Genomic DNA, 21,953 nt, shown 5'->3' with positions numbered 1-21,953 from the left:
GGCTGGCCCCATGTCACTCAGGTCCCGTAACCCCGGTTCCCACAAGGAGGTTCTGGGAAGCGCCCCGAGAGCCTGAGACCTCGGCCGAGGAGGAGGGAGGCCGGGGCGTGGGGCAGCGCTGAGGAGCCCGAGCCCACGGCCCGGGGAGTGGGCGCCCTGGAGACGAGAACTACGATGGTGGAACTTCGCCTCGTTTACGGGTGAGCGAGCCAGGCTCAGGGACGTGAGGGTCACCTGCAGGACTAACGTCCCCGAGGGGGAGGGTCCCAGGTGGGCGAGGACTGGCCAGAGGGCTCCCCTGGGTTTGGATCTGCAGCGCGCGAAGGCAGACTCGGGGTCCCAGGGCCGTTAGCATGGGATGCCCCCGAGGGCCAGCAGCGCCACGGGGCTGGTGGCCGCCATGGGCACCACACACGTGCTGGAGCCTTCGCGACGCTGAAGGAGGCCGAACCGGCAGGCGCTGCACCCCTAGGGTGGGTGGGAGGACAGTCGGGGGGAGTGGAGGCCACAGTCACCCGGGAGGACACGGCGTGGGGGCTGGAGGAGCGGCGGGCCCATCCTTCAGAGGGTCAGTAGCCGGTGGCCTGCAGTGCCCACCCCCCCTGCATCAGGGCCCCGCACGCGTTCCCGGCCAGAGTGCGGCAAAGCACAAGTGGCCCGCGGCCCCGCGACCACGCGGGCAGACCGGAGCAGCACCGATGGCTCAGGGCCAAAGGCCACGACCAGCTCCAGTGACAGTTGGAGGGTGTTTGATAACCTTGGACATGTTTAGCGGTTTCCTGGCCGTGAGCCTGGGGGCTGGGCGGGAGCCTCCCTGCTGCCATGGGGGTGCGGACGGGGCGAGGGCTGCAGCGGAAACAAGGGTGCCCCAAGCCACGCAGGGGCGGACCGGCCTGTCCCCACCCACGCAGGGTGGTGGGAGTCCAGGAGCCCCATCGCCCCTCCAGGCCGCCTGGGGCCTCCGTGGCAAGCACTAATGGCTGGGACGATGCCCTGCAGAGAGAAAGCCACCACCGGTCACACACCCGCCGGGGGAGCAGAGGGGACCGCCGGCCTGCACCTTTGGCCTGAGCATCGCCAGGCGTGCCCGGGGAGGCTGGAAGCCCTGCTGGCAACCCCGGCCCCTGCGGTCCCTGCAGAGCCTCGTCGGCTTAAGCCCGGGGCGTCCTCTAGGGATCAGCAGGTTGTCTGTGCGCTGTGACCAGAGAACCTCTGGGGGGTCCAGTCCGGGTGACAAGATCCTGACGTGGCGAGGCGTCCGTCCAGGGCACAGGAATGCCAGGCTGTTGGCCTCTGCCCTCAGTCTCTGGGGCCCTATCTAGGATTCTGAGGCTAGCGCGGGCCCCAGGCACTGGCACGCTCACACCTGGCTCCCGGGGTGCCTGTTGTGCTTGCCTCGTCCCCCTCCTCCCCAGCCCTGGGCACCACTGGGTCCCTTGGGGCCCTCTCAGGTGCTTCCGACATCCAGGCTAGAGGCCTGCTCTGGGGCTGGGTGCCGGGGGGACCCGCACTGTGGAGCAGCCTCAGGAGCCTCTGAGACGGACTCAACCCCACCCGGCTTCAGCAAGGAGAACCAGTCACGTGGGGCACCCAGGTAGCTCAGTCGGTCAAGCCTCTGACTCTTGGTTTCAGCTCAGGGCAGGATCTCGGGGCTGTGAGATCGAGTCCCGCATCAGGCTCCATGCTGGGTGTGTTAAGATTCTCTCTCTCTCCCTCCCCCACTAAAAACAAAAACAACAAAATCAGGATGCACGTCCCTTGCCAGGCAACTCTGTGCCCCCCTTTCTGTGTAGTTCGTGCAGGCATTCGTCACAGACCCGACCCCATTGTGTTGCTTCTCTCCCCCCACACGGGGCGGCTCTCCAGGTCACGCTCAGTCACGCTTCAGCTGCGGGGAGGGCAGAGGGCCCCACAGGCCACGGAGCAAGGACACCGGACAGCAGGTGTCCCCCCTTGCTGCCTCACCGGCTCGGCCAACGTGGCCCACGGAACTGGAACTAAAGATGTTCCAGAAGCAAAGGTGGATGGTCCTTGTTGATTTTCTTTCAGACAGCTAGCCAGCATGCCAGCACTACCCACAGCGATGAACTACCTCTTGGGTTACGTGTTCCAGTCTCAGGGGGGCTGCAATGATGTCTGGGCTCTCTCTCTCTTTTCTTTAAAGATTTTATTTATTTACTCATGAGAGACCCAGAGAGAGAGGCAGAGACACAGGCAGAAGGAGAAGCAGGCTCCCTGCAGGGAGCCCAATGCGGGACTTGATCCCAGGACCCTGGGGTCACGCCCTGGGATGAAAGCAGACGCTCAACCAGTGGGCCACCTGGGTGCCCCTGGACAAAATATTTTTAAAAGCCAACTGTTTGAAAGCATTTGAGGACAAACAAAAGTAGGCAGAAACTAGAGGGCATATGATTCTTGAAAAAAAGGGAAAAACTTGGAGTGAGATCCCCATTTACTCAGCTTTTCTCCCAGGTTTCTCAGTCTGCAGTGCGGGACCGGGTGGAGCAGGTGTGGGTGGAGTGGGGGAGGGGATAGATCTCAAGCAGAAGGAAGTCAACATACCTGGCTGAGGAATCACAGGTCAGGGCCTCAGGGCATCTAACAGTGAGGGGGGAACCCCAGAAAGAAGGGCATGCTGGAGGGCCCCAAGATCTGTGCACAGACTCCTCTGGAGTCCTTGGCTGACTCCTGTGCTGCGCACGTGCAGGGCAGGACTCCAAGGAATCCAGAGGAAGGCAAAAGCTAAGCGGAAATTTCAACTGCCATCCAATGCTAGAGAAACAGAATTTTGGAGCTCAAATCCTGTCAAGTTAGAAAAGCCTGGTAAACATTCTACTTTCCACTGAAACCCCAGAAGGTCCACACCTTAAAAGGAAGGGTTCCACTTCCTGGAACCAAGGACTACACCCTAGGACTCGGGGCAAAATTTAAATTTAGATGAAAAAGTCTAAAACCAAGGCTTTGTAGGATCCAAATGATCTGCCTGTGGTTTAAGTTCCTTCAAGAATAAAACCTGACATTTGCAAGTGGAGGATAATGAAATTTAGAGTCTCTAAACTGTATCAACCACAATGTTCAGAAGCCAATAAGAATGTGCTGGCCATGCTGAAAAACGGGAAAATGTGACTCATAATACAGAGGGAAGTGGTCACGAGGACCGTACAAACACATGGTACAGATGTTGAAACTAGCAGACAAGGATTCTAAATACATTGAAGAATGTATGGGAAAGATAAACATAAAAAATAAAGAGATGGGGATTTCAGGAGAGGTGTAGAAATTCTAAGAAAGAAACCAAAGGCAAACTCTAAAACTAAGCACAATAAATAAATAAATAAATAAATAAATAAATAAATAAATAAATATAAAAATAAAAACTAAGCACAAACAATATCCGAAGAACTGTATTATAGGATTTCAGCATCTTGATAGATTAAGTTTGCATATTACTACTAAAATACAGTGCAAAGAGCTCTAGGAAAATGTCAAAAAGGAGATGACATACAGTACTAAAAAAAGTGCTCCGTGGGGCGCCCGGGTAGCTCTCGGTTTCAGCTCAGGCCATGACCTCAGGGTCCCAACGTCAAGCCCCATGGTGGACTCTAAGTTTGGCTTGGGGTCGACTTGAGATTCTCGCCCTCCCCCTCCCCGTTCCCCAATTCGTGCACTGCATGCTTACTCTCTCAAATAAATAGATAGGTTAAAAAATAATAATAAATAAAAATAAATAAATAGATAGATAAATAAATAGATAAATAAATAAATAAAATCTTAAAAAAAAAAACTTGTTTGACCCAAAAGAAACCAAGACAGGTGATACAAAGCATAAACAAGACAAATAATAAATAGGAAGATGGAGTACTTAAGCTCAATCATATAAAAATTACACTAAATAGGGATCCCTGGGTGGCGCAGCGGTTTAGCGCCTGCCTTTGGCCCAGGGTGTGATCCTGGAGACCCGGGATCAAATCCCACATTGGGCTCCCGGTGCATGGAGCCTGCTTCTCCCTCTGCCTGTGTCTCTGCCTCTCTCTCTCTCTGTGACTATCATAAAAAAAAATTACACTAAATAGAAGTTATTAACTCAAATTAATTTAGAAGGCAAAAGGTAAGGGGCGCCTGGCTGGCTCAGGTAGTAAAGTGTGTGACTCTCCATCTCAGGACCATGAATTCAAGCCCCACATAAAGGAGGCCTGGGGCCTACTTAAACAAATAAACAAGCAAACATAAATAGGCAAGGGCGCCTGGCGGCTCAGTCGGTTACGTGTCCCACTCTTGATTTTGGCTCATGTCATGATCTCAGGGTTGTGAGATCAAGTCCTATGTCGGGCTCCATGCTGGGCATGAAGCCTGCTTAGGATTCTCTCTCCCTCTCCCCTCTTCCCCTCTCTAATAAATAAATAAATGAATAATGAAAACAGTAATCATAAAAAATCTGATAGGACTATACTATTATCAGATTAGACTTTAATTGCAAGGAGTCCTACCAAGGGTAGGGAGCATTTCATTATCGTTCTAAACAATTTGATTCAATCCACTGTATTCGCAACAACGTACCCACAGCTCTTTCTTCTCATCTCCGTCTATCTCTTTAACTCGGGTACCTTGAACCCATCAGGCATGGTGGGGGAGTGTTGTGGGATGAACTGCACCACCCCCACCCCAAATCCGTATGTTCAAGTCCTGACCCCCAGGACCTCAGATGATTTGGAGACAGAATTATTTTTTTTACATTTTGTTTATTTAAGTAATCTCTATATCCAGCATAGGGCTCAAACTCACAACCCTGACATCAAGAGTCCTATGCCCCTCTGACTGAGCCAGCCAGGCGCCCTGCAGATGGGGTCTTGAAGAGATAATTGAGGGGCACACATGGGTGGCTCAGTTGGTTAGGCTCTGACTCTTGATGTAGGCTCAGGTCATGATCTCGGGATCATGAGACCAAGCCCCATGTGGGGCTCTGCGCTCAGCAGGGAGTCTGCTTGAGATTCTCTCTCTCTCCCTTTCTCTCTGTCCCTCCTCCTGCTGGCTCATGCTCTCTTTTTCTAAAATAAATATATATATTTTTTTATTTTTAAGAAGAGATGATTAAAGTAAATGAGGTCCTTGGGGTGGACTCTAATCCAATTTGACTGGTGTCTATATAGGAAGAGGCAATTAGGACACAGGCACATACAGAGGAGAGGCCTCATGAAAACAGGGGGGAGAAGATGGCCCGTCTAGAAGCCAAAGGGAGAGGCCTCGGGATGGAAGCAAGACCGCCACAACTCACTGCTCCCTGCCATTCCTGCTTAGGATAACATAGTCCGTTCTTTCCTGAGAATGCCTCTTTACGTATCTTGTCTTATATAGTCAATATCAACCAACACAAGCTACTAACATTTGGTTTTTTAGAATCTTCTGGAGTTACAGGCTTACTGGTATCATGATCTACCTTCCAAGTAATTGTAGGTGATGGTTTTATCAATTGTATCAGTGAGAAACAGCTTCCAAAACCAGCCCCATCAGTGGACTCCTAAGTCAAGGCCACAAAATTTAGTTTGGTTGTTTTTTTTTTAAGATTTTATTTATTTATTCATGAGAGACCCAGAGAGAGAGACAGAGACACAGGCAGAGGGAGAAGCAGGCTCCATGCAGGGAGCCCCACGTGGAACTCGATCCCAGGACTGAGCCACCCAGGGATCCCAAAAGTTAGGGTTTTGTGAAGGCACACTTCATCTCTTGGCATCAGTTCCTTCTTCTTCTTTTTTTAAAATTTAAATTCAATTAGCCAACATATGGTCCCTCATTGGTTCAGACGTGAGTTCAGTAATTCATCAGTTGTGTATAACACCCAGTGCTCATCCCATCACGTGCCCTCCTTCATGCCCGTCACCCAGTGACCCCATCCCCTCCCCCCACCTCCCCTCCAGAGTCCCTCAGTTGTTTCCTACAGTTAGGAGTCTCTCGTGGTTTTTCTCCCTCCCTGATGACTGCCATCCAGGTTTCCCTCCCTTCCCCTACGATCCTCTGTGCTGTTTCTTCTATTCCACACCTGAGTGAAACCATAAGATAATTGTCTTTCTCTGACTGACTTACGTCACTCAGCATAATGCCCTCCAGTTCCATCCACATTGATGCAAACGGTAGGTATCCATCCATTCTGATGGCTGAGGAATATTCCATTGTGTACGTGGATATCACACCCTCTTAGCCAGTAATCTGATGATGGACGTCTCGGCTCTTTCCACAGTTAGGCTATCGTGGGCATTCTCAGCATCAGTTTCTGTGTCAATCAGAGTATGCCAACTGTCTTCTGGGGACGGCACCTGTAGGCATTCAGAATGTTCCAGGGTTTGATGTACGGCCGTAAGCTGTCCTACAAGACAGCCTCTAACAGAACTAGGCTGTGCTGAACCCCTGGTAATAGAATCGTTTACCTTTGTCCCAAGAAGATTGGGAAAGCACCAAAATCTGCCCGTGCAAGTGCCCAGGCGGACCTCGAGGAGTTTGTGCTGGAGACCCCCAGTGCTCAGGAGCTTGTCTAAAATGAAAAAACACATCAGCGGGGCCTGTAATGGTTCCTTGTGTGCTGAGTGTGTTTGTGACAGGATCAAGCGTGCCTTCCTTCCCAAGGATCAGAAAACCGTTGTGAAAGTGTTGAAGGCGCAAGATCAGAGTCAGAAAGCTAAATTTAAAACTGAAGACTTTTTTGAGTAATAAAAAAGGCAAAAGAAAGAAAAGAAAGAAGAAAGAAAGAAAGAAAGAAAGAAAGAAAGAAAGAAAGAAAGAAAGAAAGAAAGAAAGAAAGAAAGAACACCAAACCAGCTATGCTAAATTATGTCAAAACCTTAATGTTATGAAACAACGAAGTTTGGGCAGCCCCGGTGGCTCAGCAGTTTGGTGCCGCCTTCGGCCCAGGGTGTGATCCTGGGGTCCCGGGATCAAGTCCCACTTTGGGCTCCCTGCATGGAGCCTGCTTCTCCCTCTGCCTGTGTCTCTGCCTTTCTCTGTGTCTCTCATGAATAAGTAAATAAAATCTTTAAAAAAACATAAACAAACAAAAGTTTTCTTTCTTGTTCATTCTGTATGTCTATTGCTGGTTACTTGGTCCCTTGACTTTCTCACTCTGGGATCTAGGCTGATGGAGCCGCTACCATCTTGAACACTGCCAGACTCACAAGCAGACAGATTGTTCTGGAGGGTGACAAATTGGCAACTAGATGTTCTGGTCCTGAAGTGACACATCTCATCTGATCATAACTGATAGGCCAGAAGTGCCATGTAGTGCCCTACCCAAGCACAAGGAGACAAGAAGTGCAAACAACCAGATGCCCTAAGGTAGACAGCAGGAGATATTTGACCAACACCATCAACCCCCCCAAATAAATACACAATAAAATAAATAGTTTTTTAAAAACCAGCATCACCCAGCTGCATTTGAAATATATAATCCAATGTACCCTAGGTCTGGTGAGTAGAGGCCCAGCTTTACTAGAGTGGCAGCCCCAGGTGAGCCCACTTCCAGAGCGAAGAGGCCGCTGACCATGTTTAACAGCACGAGTGTGTCCTATACACCCTCCTCCTAGTCTTTCACCAGGAACGTGTGGTGATCGTGCCGGGGAACTGTGCCACGTAAAGAAAATCCCCTCAAACTTTCAGTTACAATTATCCTCACTCTAAGATGGAACTAATTCCTTGATACTCAGACCACCAACGTGGCCCACCAGCCACGGCCTTAGCAGCATCAGATGACAACTGAGGCTTTGACCAGAGTCAGCACCAAGCCCTACGAAGCAGTAATCATCCGGCGCATTCCCGGTTTCAGAGAGTATAGGTGGCGCAGATGGCCTGAGTGCCGCAGACTGCCACGGACTTGAAGAGTATATCCATTGTAGGGACGCCTGGCTCAGGGTGTGACCCCAGGGTCCCGGGATCGAGTCCCGCATCGGGTCCCTGCAGGGAGCCTCCTTCTCCCTCTGCCTGTGTCTCTGCTTTTCTCTCTGTGTCTCTCATGAATAAATAAATAAAATCTTTTTTTTTTTTAAAGAGCCAGTCTATTATAATAGGAAATACCAGGGAGAGGCCGCGGCATAGCCCTCCCGCGGAAGGGGGGCAACAGAAAGGAAATGAACTCCCCTAAGGTCTGGGGTCCTTACAGTTGTGTTTGCCTCGCTCGGCACTTGACTAATTGCTCCCATGTACCATGAAGGGTGCATAAAGCTAGGGGAAGTGCATCGGGGGGAAGCCAGCAGAGCCTCACATAAAAGGGGGCACAGCGAGTGGTACCTGAGGATGGTCACGACCAGGGACCAAATCCAGAGCATATTTAGAAAGTTCTCTGTGAAAAAAAAAAAAAAAAGAAAGTTCTCTGTGTGGTCCAAGTGCAAAACCTAACCAAGAGCAATGGAAAGAGGAGTGACTTCGCAAAGTTCAAAAATAAATAAATAAATAAATAAAAATAAAAATAAAAATAAATGTGGAAGGACAAGGGAAGTCAGAGTCTTCTCTGGAAATTACTCTCCTTCTGTAACTGAAAAAGCACCTTATACGACCCAATGCGCGGCAGCTCCTGATCAAAACATCTCTGTTTTTCCTACTTTCGTTCATCGTGACCATGTAAGACTTTTGAGATGTAGGAGAAATAGTTATGTCTGTGTTTATCTAGTGTACTAATTTAGCTAATCATATTTTTAAATGCGTATTTTATAAAGTAACATTTCAATCTACAAACTTTTGCTTGTTGGTTCCATGTGGCATGAAACAGCCCCAGTGTTTTTATGGCCCCTAGAGCCTCTTGGGGAGTCACCCAACGGGTCTCTTTAAAAAACTCATTTCTTGAGAACAACAAAACCAGAAAGCCTTGAGAATTCCAATTCCCTGCTTACCATCAAAAAGGTCTCCAGGAAACAGGTTTTCATATGGTGCACTTATCATAGGTGGAAATGGGGGCCCCCTTGACAGCTCTGCGGAGGTGTGAAGCTGGCGTGACACCAAGGGAACGCCAGAGCACTGTCTCCTAAAGGGTGGGAAAAGCAAACAACCCTGCAACTCGCGACATGGTCACATCAGATTAGGTTATGGACAAAAGGTCCATATGGCTGCCTAGGTGGGAAAAAACAAAAGAGGGGAACTTTGAGAGATTCAAAGAAATATAACAGTCATGTCAAAAGAATGCAATGAGTGACTGAAACAAACATTTGGTGACAATCAGGGAAATTTGATCCTCAACTAGCTATTAGATGTTTTAAACAAATTATTATTATTATTTTTTTTTTGCAAAAATAAGATGATGGTATGGTGTTTGTGTTAAAAGAGTCCTTTTCTGGGCCACCTGGCTGGTTCCACCAGAAAAGAATGTGACTCTTGATCTCAAGACGGTGAGCTCCAGCCCCATGTTGGGTGCAGAGATTACTTAGGTAAAAACGTTTTGTTAAAAAAAAATTCCTTTTTTTTTATAGGTATATAATGTATAGAACTTAATTTAAAATAATCCAGCAGCAGAGGTTGGGGAGGAAACAGGGAGGAAGTCTGCGTGTGTGTGTGTGTGTGCACGTGCATGTGTGTTGGGGGGGAGAGTAAAGAGGAAACAAGATTGGCCACAACTGATAATTGGTCAAGCTGCATGATGAGCACTTGAGGGGTGATTACACGAATCTATTTTTAAGTATGACATCCTCTAATATTAAAATATAGATTAAAATGTTTGCAAAAATTTGTTTTTCTGAGGTAATTTAGAGGGTGTCCTATAACATGAGAGGCTTTTAAGGACTAGACTACTATTTTTTCCAACTAGGCCATTATTCATTAGTTTCTTGAAGCTTCAGGTATGTATAATAAGTACGGAACGCGGCATAGATATGGTCCCTTTCCCTCCCCTTCGAGCAATTTGCAAAGCTTCAAGAGGCTGGTTGACAGTTGAACAACTCTTTACATTTTCATAAGACCTTGCCAGAAGATGTTGTCATGTGTTATCAAAACCACCTGTCACCCCTTGCTAAAATGCTCTGCCACTTAAAATTGGAAATAAAAGTTGAACCTAATAATAATATTTCTTTCTTTCTTTCTTTCTTTCTTTCTTTCTTTCTTTCTTTCTTTCTTTCTTTTTTTTTTTTTTTTTAACTAGATTGAAATTTTAGCTCTAGAATTTTCTACATGTCTTCACAAGTTCCTCCAGGGGCGCCGGGTGGCTCAGTCAGTTAGGCATCTGGTGTCAGCTCAGGTCGTGACCCCGGGTCCTGGGATCGAGCCCCGCATCGGGCTCCCTGCTCGGCAGGGAGTCTGCTTCTCCCTCTGCCTCTGCCCCCCCATGCCCTCTCTCTGTCTCTGTCTCTCTCTCTCACTCAAATAAATAAGATCTTTAAGAATAACTCCTCTAGCAGGAAAGAAGGCCTGCCACTCGTCCTGCTTGGGGACAGGGAGGAAGCCCTTTGGCCCCAGGCCAGGCAGCTTGAAAACTTCCCAGCTTTAGGCCGCGGCAGAGGAGCCGCAGGGCCCCCATCCCGGGCTCGGGTCACAGACATTGCAGGCGGCCCTTCCCCCTGAAGCAAATGAAGTTGTCTTGTGGGCAGGCAGCTCCGCAGCTGGGAGTCCATCCCCTGCCTTGGATCTAAGGGATCGTCCGCCTCCATCCTACAGGCCCCAGAGCTCCCTCGGCATCGTGCACACTCCATCTGGGATCGCTCTCCTTTCTCCAGCTCGGGGACACATCTAGGCACAGATCTTTCCCGTCTCAGGTCACGGTCAAAGGCCCCCATGGAGTAGGACAGGCTGCAGGGTCGTAGAAGGGCCCGTGGTCCCGGGGCCGGTGCCAGCCGTCAGAGGGTCCTCCTGTCCAGGCAGCGGTCAGGACGGAGGAAGTGGAGGGACCTGTGCTGCCACTCCGGGCTGTGGGGCCGTGTCCTCAGCCGGTGCCAGCAAAGTAGCTCTCAGCGGGACCCACCTTCCCGTCGCGGCTTGTTTTTCTTGCCTTTATCTCCCATGGCCAGGACGACTGCTGACTGGTCTTCCCAGTTCAAAGCACAGAACTCTGTCCCAATGGTGGTGACACAGCCTCCTAAATGGCAAAGGGCCACCAGGCTGGTGGGGCCATACGCAGTCACTTGCTGTACACGTTTGCTGGGCAAACCCCACTGGCAGACCTTTTTTGCAGGAATATCCACAAAGAGCAAGGAGCCCCATACAGGACTCAATCCTAGGACCCTGGGTCATGACCTGAGCTGAAGGTAGATGCTTAGCCAACAAAGCCACCCAGAGGCTGAGCATCTGACTCTTGATTTCAGCTCAGGTCATGATCACAGGGTCATAAGATTGAGCCCCGCATTGGGTTCCATGCTGGGTACGGAGCCTGCTTAAGATCCTCTCTCCCTCTCCCTCTGCCCTTCCCTCCCTCTCTCTCTCTCTCTCTCTCTCTCAAAAAAAAAATTAAAATAATAAAACAAAATCTTTTTTTTAAAAAGTACAGTTCAGTTAAGAGAGTTGCTATTGTATTTTTGAGGAAATAATGTATTAGTGAGCTCTGATGTGGTAACAAACAGTCCCCCACCCTAATCTCAGTGACTTGCGACAATGCACATTTCTCATTCACACTGCGTGTTGGTATCCGTGAGTCAGTGGGTGGCCCTGCTTCATGCAGCTTCTCATTCTGGAACCAACCTGAAGGATCAGCCCCAGTTTAGGAAATGCCACCTTTATGGCCAAAGAAAACAAACAAGAAACAGACTGCTGACCCATCTAAGGGCTCTTAAAATTTCTGCTTCTGTGGTGTATATCAGACCTGCTCACGTCCCGCTGTCCTGCAGTGCAAGTCATACTGACAGTGGGGCAGGGGGTACACCTGCCTGCGGGAAGGCACTGCAATTACACGTATAATCCCCTTACAGGAAGAGAGCAGGTGGTTGGAATCAATAACCCGATGGCCTGCATCTTCTACTGTTAACTGTTGCTGCGGTAGATCATAGGAATATTGCCGTCATTTTTCTATTCTCATATTTTCCATTTTTGCAGTATTTATATGCTCTTTATAAATCAGCATCTGTTCTACTGGGGTACACCATAGTGTCCATTACTTGGCCTTTAGTACCTTGGAGACATTTGCTGACTATGAAAATCGTACCATTTATTTTGCATCAATCAATCACTTCACTTGATTTCTTTTAGAACAGAGCCCAGACTGCCCCACTCCTACCTTTACTGCACTTGTGATTGAATCCTGAATCCTGGACACCTACGAGCATTAGGAAAACTATGTGTATGAAAGAAGCTAACAGGTAGTAGATATTCACAAAGTCTTCTTAAATCTGAATTGTGTGTTATTTGTGTAGATAAAAATTTCAATGCAACATAATAAAAATATCTGATTTTATTTACAACACTTTATTTTGTAATTCAACTTGTGTTACAAAAGTAACAAATGTTCATTTTAGGAAGTGACAAAAATATAGAAACACAAAGAACATTGGGTAAAATCACTAGTCACCTCATACCCCAACATAATCACTGTTAACATTTTAGCGACTATGTTTTTAGTGATATTTCTAGTGTATGTTAATATATGAAAAGGGATCATTTTGTGATTGACTAGTCTCACTTTTCGTATGATGTGACTAGCTGTCGATGCCATTAGGTATTATCCTACATTAGCAATGGTTGCACAATATCCTATCCTACAGAAGCACTATAATTTAACTAATTCTCTATTAATTATCAATAATTCTATAAATGTCCTCATGCTCGCTTCAGTAACACATATTTTATAAATTTCTGCATAAATTATTAACTTCAAACAGCCACAATTAAAATTTCCATAGATCAGCTTTCTAGGATCAGAATCCTGGAGCAAATGGTTATATATAATTTTCAGTGCCACGGTATTGAATTTAAAGAAAAATACTCAAAATCATTTTATTTTGACAAACAAACATAGAAAAAAAGAGACAAACCAAAAAAACACACTCTTAACTATAGAGAACTGCTGGTGACCAGAAGAGAGGGGGGTGGGGGGATGCGAGAGATAGGTGACGGGGATTAAGGGGACACATCATGATGAACACTGAGTAATGTTTAGAATTGGTGAATCATTATACTGTACACCTGAAACTAATATGACACTGTATGTTAATTATACTGGAATTAGAATTAAATCTTATTCATTTATTCATGAGAGACACAGAGAGGCAGAGACACAGGCGGAGGGAAAAGCAGGCTCCAGGACGTGAGCCAAAGGCAGACGCTCAATCTTGAGTCACCCAGGTGCCCCTAAAATAATTTTTAAAAAAAATCCTTGTATTTTGGTATCTAATATGTGATTGCAGATCACCTATGCCTTCAGTCTTCCTGCATTCCTCCATCCTCTAGGGAGATACCAAGCTATGACACAATTTTAAACCAAGGAAAAAAACTCTCACTTTCAGAAACAGTGAACTCAATAATTCAGAACTAAGCTCCTCTAGAAGACAATGAAGATAATTCATATGAAAAAGTTTTTTCCTAAAACCAGAAAAAAAGCTAACAAGGAGCAAGGAATCACCTTGCCAATTATTGGCAAGAGACAATTGCTCAGAAAATGTGAAAATTCAGAGACGAGAGCTCAGTTTGGGGGACACTTTTGCAACTAGAAGGAATGGCCAAAAAGCTGAGGGAGCTCACGCCATGTAAGTTGGAATCTAGGGCTTTTCCAGGCAGGGTCAACTCCGGAAAACTGCTGCACGCTCAGGCCTGTAATCCTGAGGGGCTGCACCCTGGAGGTAAGAGCAAACTGAAAGTAAACTAGCTAGCTCTCTCCTGTACTTCAGCTCAGTTTCAAGTGCTCTGGGTGATTCAGAAAAATCTCAAGCGCTGACAACACCTAAGGAGCTTCCAGGCTGCTATTGCCCCTACGCATTTGCAAAAGTCAATGAAAACCCTTTCTGTAAGAAGATATTAGTCTTAACATTACCCCAATAATTTTTCAAGTACAATTTTCAGCACACAATCAAAGATAATCAGACATAGAAGGAAAGAAAGTAAGAGCAAGAGCCAGTATAAACACTAGACAATAGAGTTTCCACACAGATAGTCCAGACAGTGGAATTATTAGACATAAACAAAAAAAAAACTATTATAGCATGGTCATTAGGATAAAATTTGAACTTTTGATACAAAATTAGAAACAAAACAAAATAGAAGGTGGGGCACGTGGCTGGCTCAGTCAGTAGTAGACCATGAGACTCTTGATCTTGAGGTTGTAAGGACAAGTCCCATGTTGAATGGAGAGATTACTTAAAATAAAATTTTTTAAACTTAAAAATATATATTTAATTTATTTATTCCTGAGAGACACACAGGGAGAGACAGAGGCAGAGACACAGGCAGAGGGAGAAGCAGGCTCCATGCAGGGAGCCTGATGCGGGATTTGATCCTGGGACTCCAGGATCACGCCCTGGGGCAAAGGCAGACACTCAACTGCTGAGCCACCTAGGCGTCCCACTTAAAATAAAATCTTAAAAAACAGAAATTGAAGATTCAGAAGCCAAATAATATAATGGGACAAACTAAGAACCGAAGATCCAGGTCTAAAAACAGTTCGATGAAGAAGGTAGCTTTGAAGAATCCATCCAGAATTTAAAAACTCGCATGTGTTTAGACTTTTACTCTCTGTAGGTTATCTTACGAGTCACAGGTTTGTTTAATATAGTTTTTCAGCTGCTCAGGGCCCGTATTTCCCCATTTTCATCAGAGATGACTTTCCTCCTTGCCTGCAGGGTGAGCATCTGTCATATTTGCTACCTGTTTCTCATCAGTTCCTGCGGGTTGGGGAAGCCACACCTGGGCTCCGGCGCTGCCCACACCAGGGTGCCTCATTCCCTCCTGGGCCCGCTGTGGTGGTCCCCCCTTTTTCCCTCCATCTGAACCCAGACCTAAGATGTCTCTGCTTCTGGCTTCACCTTAGAGTAGATACATCCTTCCCGGGGGGAGCAGAATGTCCCTCCCCTTTGTCCCAGAGCTGCTCCTTCGTCTCTCAAAGCCAGAATCACTCCTTCTTCTCTGGGATACAGCTACTAGGGATAGCTGATTAGGGAGGCCTACGCTTGTAATGAGTCTTGCCAGTCCCAAAACCAAAAAGGCTGGAAGGTAGGGGTGGCTCAGGGAGAGGAAACAGCCTCTTCTTCTGAGATCAGAAGGCCTGGGCCCCCAACAGTATGACCTAGCGCCTTCTACTCCTCGAGGCCCAGAGACGGTGTGACACTCCCAGGACCGCGCCACGAGGCCACGGCAGCCAGGGCCAGGACGAGGTGGCTCACCAGGCCCCATGGAAGGCTGACTGTCCTCGCCCAGGCCCGTGCTGCGGGGTGAGAGGGACCCACACAGCCCCCATCCCAGGGCTGCAACTGAGAAACAGGGGCGCAGGGAACAGGCCTGGGCGCGCGGCCTCCCGCGTTCAGGCAGCTTCCCAAGGCCACGGTGTCGGTGGCTTCATCACCCCCGTTTTGCGGGGAAACTGAGACCAGGGAAATTCAGGGACCTGCCTGCAGTGTCAGACGTGTGCAAAGCGGGGCTTTGAATCTAGGCTGCAGGGCCGCAGGTGTGTGGGGGCGGGAGGGGGGCGGGGCGTGGGGGGAGGGAGGGGGCGTGGGGGGAGGCGGCGGCTGAGCCTCGGGGAGGGAGAAGGGACCCCGACGGGGAGACCGAGCACGTGCGCCTCCAGACGCAGCAGCGGGGAGCCCGGCCTCCGTGGGAGGACCCCGAGGGCAGCGGGAGGCTCGCCTGGCGTCCCTGCCCCTTCTGGCCTCGGCTGTGGGGTACTGGCAGGCCCTGGGGAGGGGTCCCCGCCCTGACGAGCGCTCAGCAGCGGAGGTGGGGGGGCCCGGCGAGCAGCCGCAACACAGCCGGCCCGCCACTGGGTGGCACTGTGACCGCTCGGGGACCGGACGGGCCGCGGGACGGGGGACGAGGGGGGGGGGGACGGGGGGGCAGGGGGGCGGGGAGCAGGGCGGGGGAGCGGGCCGTGGGGGCTGGGGGGCTGGGCCGCGGGGTGGCGCGCGCGGGCCGTGGGGGGCCGGGGGCCGGGGGGATGGGGGCGGGGGGGGGCGACGGGGAGTGGGGCGGGGGTAGAGGGCCGCAGGGGTGAAGGGCCGCGAGGGGACGGGGGACGGGGGGTGACGGGGGGCGGGGAGCGAGCCGCAGGGGGAGCGGGGAGCGGGCCGTGGGGGGACGAGCCATGGGGGAGAAGGGCCGCGGGGGGGAAGGGCCACGGGGCGGGGTGGGGAGCGGGTGGCGGGGCGGGGGGGGCGGGCACCCGGCTCTACTGCACTGGGCATCGGGGTTCCACGAAGCACAAGGCCCGGTCCCCGCCTCCGGGAGCCCGCGACGGGACAGACGGGCACGTGGGTAACTAGCTGCCCCCCCGCCCCGGGGCCGCCGCGGGGGGGGCGCCGATGCAGGACGCGCGCCACCCCAGCACCTGGAGGCCGCGGCGGGTCGGCGCCCGGGGCACAGCGCGCAGCCGATGCTGGAGGATGCTGGAGGATGCTCGAGGATGCTCGAGGATGCTGGAGGATGTTGGAGGATCCTGGAGGATGCTGGAGGATGCTGGAGGATCCTGGAGGATGCTCGAGGATGCTGGAGGGTGCTGGAGGGTGCTGGAGGATGCTGGAGGATCCTGGAGGATGCTGGAGGATGCTGGAGGATCCTGGAGGATGCTGGAGGATGTTGGAGGATCCTGGAGGATGCTGGAGGATGCTGGAGGATCCTGGAGGATGCTCGAGGATGCTGGAGGGTGCTGGAGGGTGCTGGAGGATGCTGGAGGATCCTGGAGGATGCTGGAGGATGCTGGAGGATCCTGGAGGATGCTCGAGGATGCTGGAGGGTGCTGGAGGGTGCTGGAGGATGCTGGAGGATCCTGGAGGATGCTGGAGGATGCTGGAGGATCCTGGAGGATGCTGGAGGATGCTCGAGGATGCTGGAGGATCCTGGAGGATGCTGGAGGGTGCTGTAGGGTACTGGAGGATCCTGGAGGGTGCTGGAGGATGCTGGAGGATCCTGGAGGATGCTGGAGGGTGCTGGAGGGTGCTGGAGGATGCTGGAGGATGCTCGGGGATGCTGGGGGCACCGGCAACAGCAGGGCACCGGGGTGCGGTCTCCCCGCCAAGCTCCTCTGGGCTCAGCCTGCAGTCCCAGCGCTGCTACCAACCTGCTGTGGGGTCTGGGATCCCACACGCAGCTCTTGGGGCTCCATGACCACCTGTGTACAGGGGTCTTCGTGGGCACAGATATGTCAAAAAATGGAAAAGTTTAGTCAGAGGCCACAGAGTGGGGGAAAGCTGCCGAACAGCCCGAGATTGGGCGTGCTGTACCCACTCACCTGGGGGCACATCCCAGTCTCCTCCCGGCCGGGGGGCAGCTGCAGAAGAGGCCTGGCTCCCGGCACAAAACCAGGCCGTAGCCGTTCGTCCTTGGAGAACGATTTATCTCCACAAAGTCTGTAAGATTTAATAAGCAGAACTCTGCAGCAGGGAAACAATTTAGTATCTGGTAGATAGGTTTTCATTAAAAGTTTAAACATGGAACAAAGAGTCTTTTCAAATCTCCGATTCAGGAGTTCGCTCATCTGGCATCGAAATCCACACGGATGCGGTTGAACTGAAATGAGCTTCCTAAAGCAGGACGCAAGCAGAGGTGGGTGGGGAAGTTTGGGACCCAGGGCTTCAAACCAGCCCTGGTCTGTTGGCCCGGCCCTGCCTGACTCTGGTCCACATGCACCCGTCCCCACAAAGGGGCGCCTGTTGTGCCCCTTATCCCTCCCTGGGCATTGGCGTCGCCAAGGGTGCTCAGGGCCGCAGACCAGGACCCACAGTATCATCTCAAGCCGATGCTCCCCACCTCCTGTTCCCATTTACCAGTGAAACTGGTAAGAGGTGATAAGGTGCTTGGAGGACCCCAGAGCCTGCCAGGGAGGGCGCCCCCCCTCACCAGGGTCCAGCCCCAGAACCAGACTTGCCCAGCCCAGCTGGGAATCCAGTCCTGGCTTAGAGAGATTATTCCCCTCCCCGTGGAGGCCCCAGAGGAGGCACAGAGCAGAGCACGCACAACCTGCTCATCTAAGTGACACATTACAGTTCGGTTAAGTTACAGTTTTCTGAAGATGCTTTTATTTACACATTTCACTGTAAACAACACAAATTTTATGTGATTATTTCAATAATGATGAGGGGAAGAGGACGGAGGAGAGTTGGTGGAGATTGAGGGAGATAAAGCCCTTCCAGTCCCGCCCTCCCCTCTGCCTTGGTCTCTTTGCTCCTAACCAATTCCTTTTTGGAAGAGTAAAGAGTCAGCAGTAAATCCAGAAATGCTCTTGGCACAGGCTTTGGGGTCCCGCAGTATAGTCAGATGGTACGTAATAACATCCCCAAACTGACACGAAGTCAGCTCAGACCAGACCAGGTGCATAAATGCTTCAGCTCTATGCACAGAAAACTGGCCATGGAGGAGGGCAGCTGGAGTTTCCAGAAGGCACGATACGACGCCCACACACAGATTTATTACCTGCAACTGTGTGTCCCAAAAGAGGCTTTTGAGGCACATGGGGAGTTCTCTATCCCCATCTGTCCCCATCTGTCCTGCAGATTGCTTCGAGTCTCCAGCAGGGCGTCCGTCCTGGCTCCGCTGCGGTCCTTTGATATGCTCTAGAGATGGAACTTAACAGCAAGTGACATTGTGACGGTTGGAGCTTACTGTTGACTGTCAGCATCTCGGTGGCGTGTTAACCTTAACCCACAAAGAACACATACAAACCAAATTTCAAAAAAATGAGTGCCCCAATTGAAAAAAGGTGAAAAGACATGAAAAATACAATCCATACAAGGCCGAGAAATGCCCAGTGTTAGCGAGATGCCACGATCCCTCTCCTCCTATGCGTATATGTATAATTTCATACAATTAAGAATTGTTTCCAATGTTTCCAACGTGTACACTCTTGATCAAGCCCTTCCATTTGTGCAAGTGTAGCATGTGGAAACACCTGCCCCATAAGCAGAGATGGAGGTAGCAGGATTTTCCTTGTAGCTTTATTTGCTATAGGAAATCTATTATGGAAAAACTGGGACAAGGCATAAAAGTCCATGGTGGGGGCTCCTCCAAGCCTTGGGAGGCCAGTGCACTTCTTTCCGCCTCGCACCTAGGCCCCTGTGCCCAGGCCCCCAGAGGGGCCCCGCCGAGCCCCCGACAACAGACACCGAGGGCGGCAGGGGAGCCAGCTCCTCGCCCACACACCACCCCACCCCCACCCTCTGTCCCCGCAGGGCAGGCCCGTCCCATCAGCAGGGCCGCTCTCCAGGTCACCTGCCACCGTGGGGCCGTGGCCTGGGGGCGCAGAGCCGGTGCCAGCTAGCCCCACAGTCCACCTGCACCCCCGTGGCCCTCACTGACCTTCCCCACCTGCCAACCTGTACACTCTTTTTTTTTTTAAATATTTTATTTATTCATGAGAGACACACAGAGGCAGAGACACAGGCAGAGGGAGAAGTAGGCTCCATGCAGGGAGCCTGACGTGGGACTAGATCCCGGGACTCCGGGGTCACGCCCTGAGCTGAAGGCAGACACTCAACCACTGAGCCCCTCGGATGCCTCCTGTATGCTCTCTTGATATGTTCACCTTCAGGTTTTCTCGAATGAAGTTCAAAGCAACGCCCCCTCCCAAAAATAATAGATTGGTTAAACTATTGGTAAATTATACACGGCCCACGAGACTATGAAAAAGGATAAAGTAAATCCATACCTCTTGATGTGTGCCAACATGTCCTCAAAATATTGTCAAGCAAAAAAAAAAAAAAAAGGCAGATTAAAAACCAGTACATTCCCTATGAGTTCTTCTATGTAAACAAGTAAATTTATATAGACATAAAACCTGGAAAGTTATGCAGCTCATTAAGCTTTTATGATTGGCTACCTTTGGGGTGGATTTAAATTTAAATTTTTGTATTCTCTGGGACATCTGAGTGTCTCAGTGGTTAAAGTGTCTGCCTTCAGCCCAGGCCGTGATCCTGGGTCCCAGGTCAAGTCCTGCATCGGGCTTCCTGCAGGGAGTCTGCTTCTCTCTCTGCCTGTGTCTCTGCCTCACTCTGTATCTCTCAGGAATAAATAAATAAAATCTTTAAAAAAAAATAAACTTTTCTATTCTCTATACATCTGGATTTTTAAAAACCTTCTGTATTTCTTAGTATTATGATCAGTAAAAACAATAGGATTCCCAATTGGGGAAAAAACAAATATTCCAACACTTTAATTCCTGTATCCTGTTACATTTTATGAGCTCTCTGCCTTCTAGAGGTCAGGGAAGAAGCCCGTTGCATCATCACAGTCTTACACACGGGCACCTTGAAGCCCCAAAACAGCAGGTAGCTTGGCCAGGACCACACAGAAGTGCATGCTCACTTCCTCAACTGGATGTTTCACAGTGAACTTTGTTTTGTTTTGTTTTGTTCTTTCTGGGAGCCATCCTCTCTGCCCCAAGGATCTTCAGGCACAGCCACGCTGGAATCCCAGAGTTTCCTGTAACAAATGCTGCCAATGCCCTGCGTGTAGCCTCTTAACCTTTATCATTTCATGGCAAGCCGGCCTGACTTCTGAAGGCCAACAGCTGCAGGTAATTGCCTGAGCGCATCTTCTGGCTGCTGGAGCCCGCTCTGCCTTCAGAACAATCCAGAAGTGACAGAGTGTTAATCCCTCCAGGTAGCAGCACTGAACTTAATCATAGGCGGTAGCTGGTGTATAAATACCCCAGCACCCTCCCCTCACACCTCACAGGGTAACACTGAGGCAGGTGGTCTACACTGCCTTCCAGAGTTTTGTCATGGGACAGACCTCCAGATGCCTGCAGTGGTAACTTGCTTGATAACACACTCTGTGTTGACTTCCTTCCCACTTTCCCACACCCTTTTACTAGTATTTCTGGGAATCTCTTCCCAAACAGAACACTTTCACTGAAATCCTTATCTTAACAGTCTTGGAAAAATTGGACAGCCACATGCAAGAGAATGAAGCTGGACCACTATCTTAGACCATACACGAAAATTAACTCAAAATGGATTGAAGACTTGAATGTAAGGCATGAAACCATAGAACTCCTAGGGAAAAAAACATAGGAGGTAAGTAAGCAGTTTGACATTGGTCTTGGTGATCATTTTTTGGATTTGACACCAAAAGCAAAAGCAACAGGGGGCGCCTGGGTGGCTCAGTCAGCTAAACGTCTGCCTTTGGCTCAGGTGCCTTGACTCTGGGATCAAGCCCCGCATTAGGCTCTGTGCTCAGGAGAGAGCCTGCTTCTTCTTCCTCTGCTGCTCCCCCTGCTTATGCTCTCTCTCTCTCTCAAATAAATAAAACCTTAAAAAAAAAAGGCAAAAGCAACAAAAAACAAAAACATATTGTACTACATCAAACTGAAAAGCTTCTGCACAAAAAAAAAGCTTCTGCACAGCAAAGGAACCCATCAACAAAATGAAAAGACAACCTGCTAAATGGGGGTAAAAATTTCCAAATCATATATATATATATATGACATAAACAAACACTAGTATATATATATATATATATATATATACACACTTTGAATTATATTATATATTATAGTATATGTATTATAATATATTATATTATATTATATTTATATATATAAATGCTTCTCCCTCTGCCTCTTCCACTGCTCATACTCTCTCTCTCAAATAAACAAAATATATATTTTAAAGATTTTATTTATTCATGAGAGGCAGAGACACAGGCAGAGGGAGAAGCAGGCTCCCGGTGGGAAGGGAGCCCCCCCAGGCGCCCCTTAACGAAACCTTTAAAAAAAAAGATGCTCAAAATCACTTATCCATAGGGAAAGGCAAGTCAAAACCATAATGAGCTATCACCTTACACCTGTTAGAATGGCTATTATCAAAAAGACAAGAAATAACGAGTGTTGGCCAGGAGGTAGAGAAAAGGGAACATTTGTGTAATGT

The 21,953-nt window shown here is 49.6% G+C and overlaps 1 protein-coding gene and 1 pseudogene across 1 annotated transcript; one reads left to right on the top strand and one right to left on the bottom strand.

Annotated features, from left to right (window-relative positions):
* Positions 1-6,323: 6,323 nt before the first annotated feature.
* Positions 6,324-6,699, top strand: LOC144311717 (large ribosomal subunit protein eL34 pseudogene; annotated as a pseudogene).
* Positions 6,700-15,801: 9,102 nt separating this feature from the next.
* LOC144311716 (uncharacterized) lies at positions 15,802-17,566 on the bottom strand. The gene is made up of 2 exons (XM_077894281.1): positions 17,321-17,566; positions 15,802-17,214 (listed from the first exon to the last, which is right to left on the bottom strand). The coding sequence occupies exons 1-2, from the start codon at positions 17,564-17,566 to the stop codon at positions 15,802-15,804; spliced, it is 1,659 nt and encodes a 552-aa protein (XP_077750407.1).
* Positions 17,567-21,953: the final 4,387 nt, after the last annotated feature.

This window comes from Canis aureus, chromosome 4 (assembly GCF_053574225.1).
Source record: "Canis aureus isolate CA01 chromosome 4, VMU_Caureus_v.1.0, whole genome shotgun sequence".
NCBI classification, from domain to species: Eukaryota; Metazoa; Chordata; class Mammalia; order Carnivora; family Canidae; genus Canis; species Canis aureus.
The sequence above is the reverse complement of the archived record's forward strand: the minus strand, read 5'-3'. Positions and strand labels throughout refer to the sequence as shown.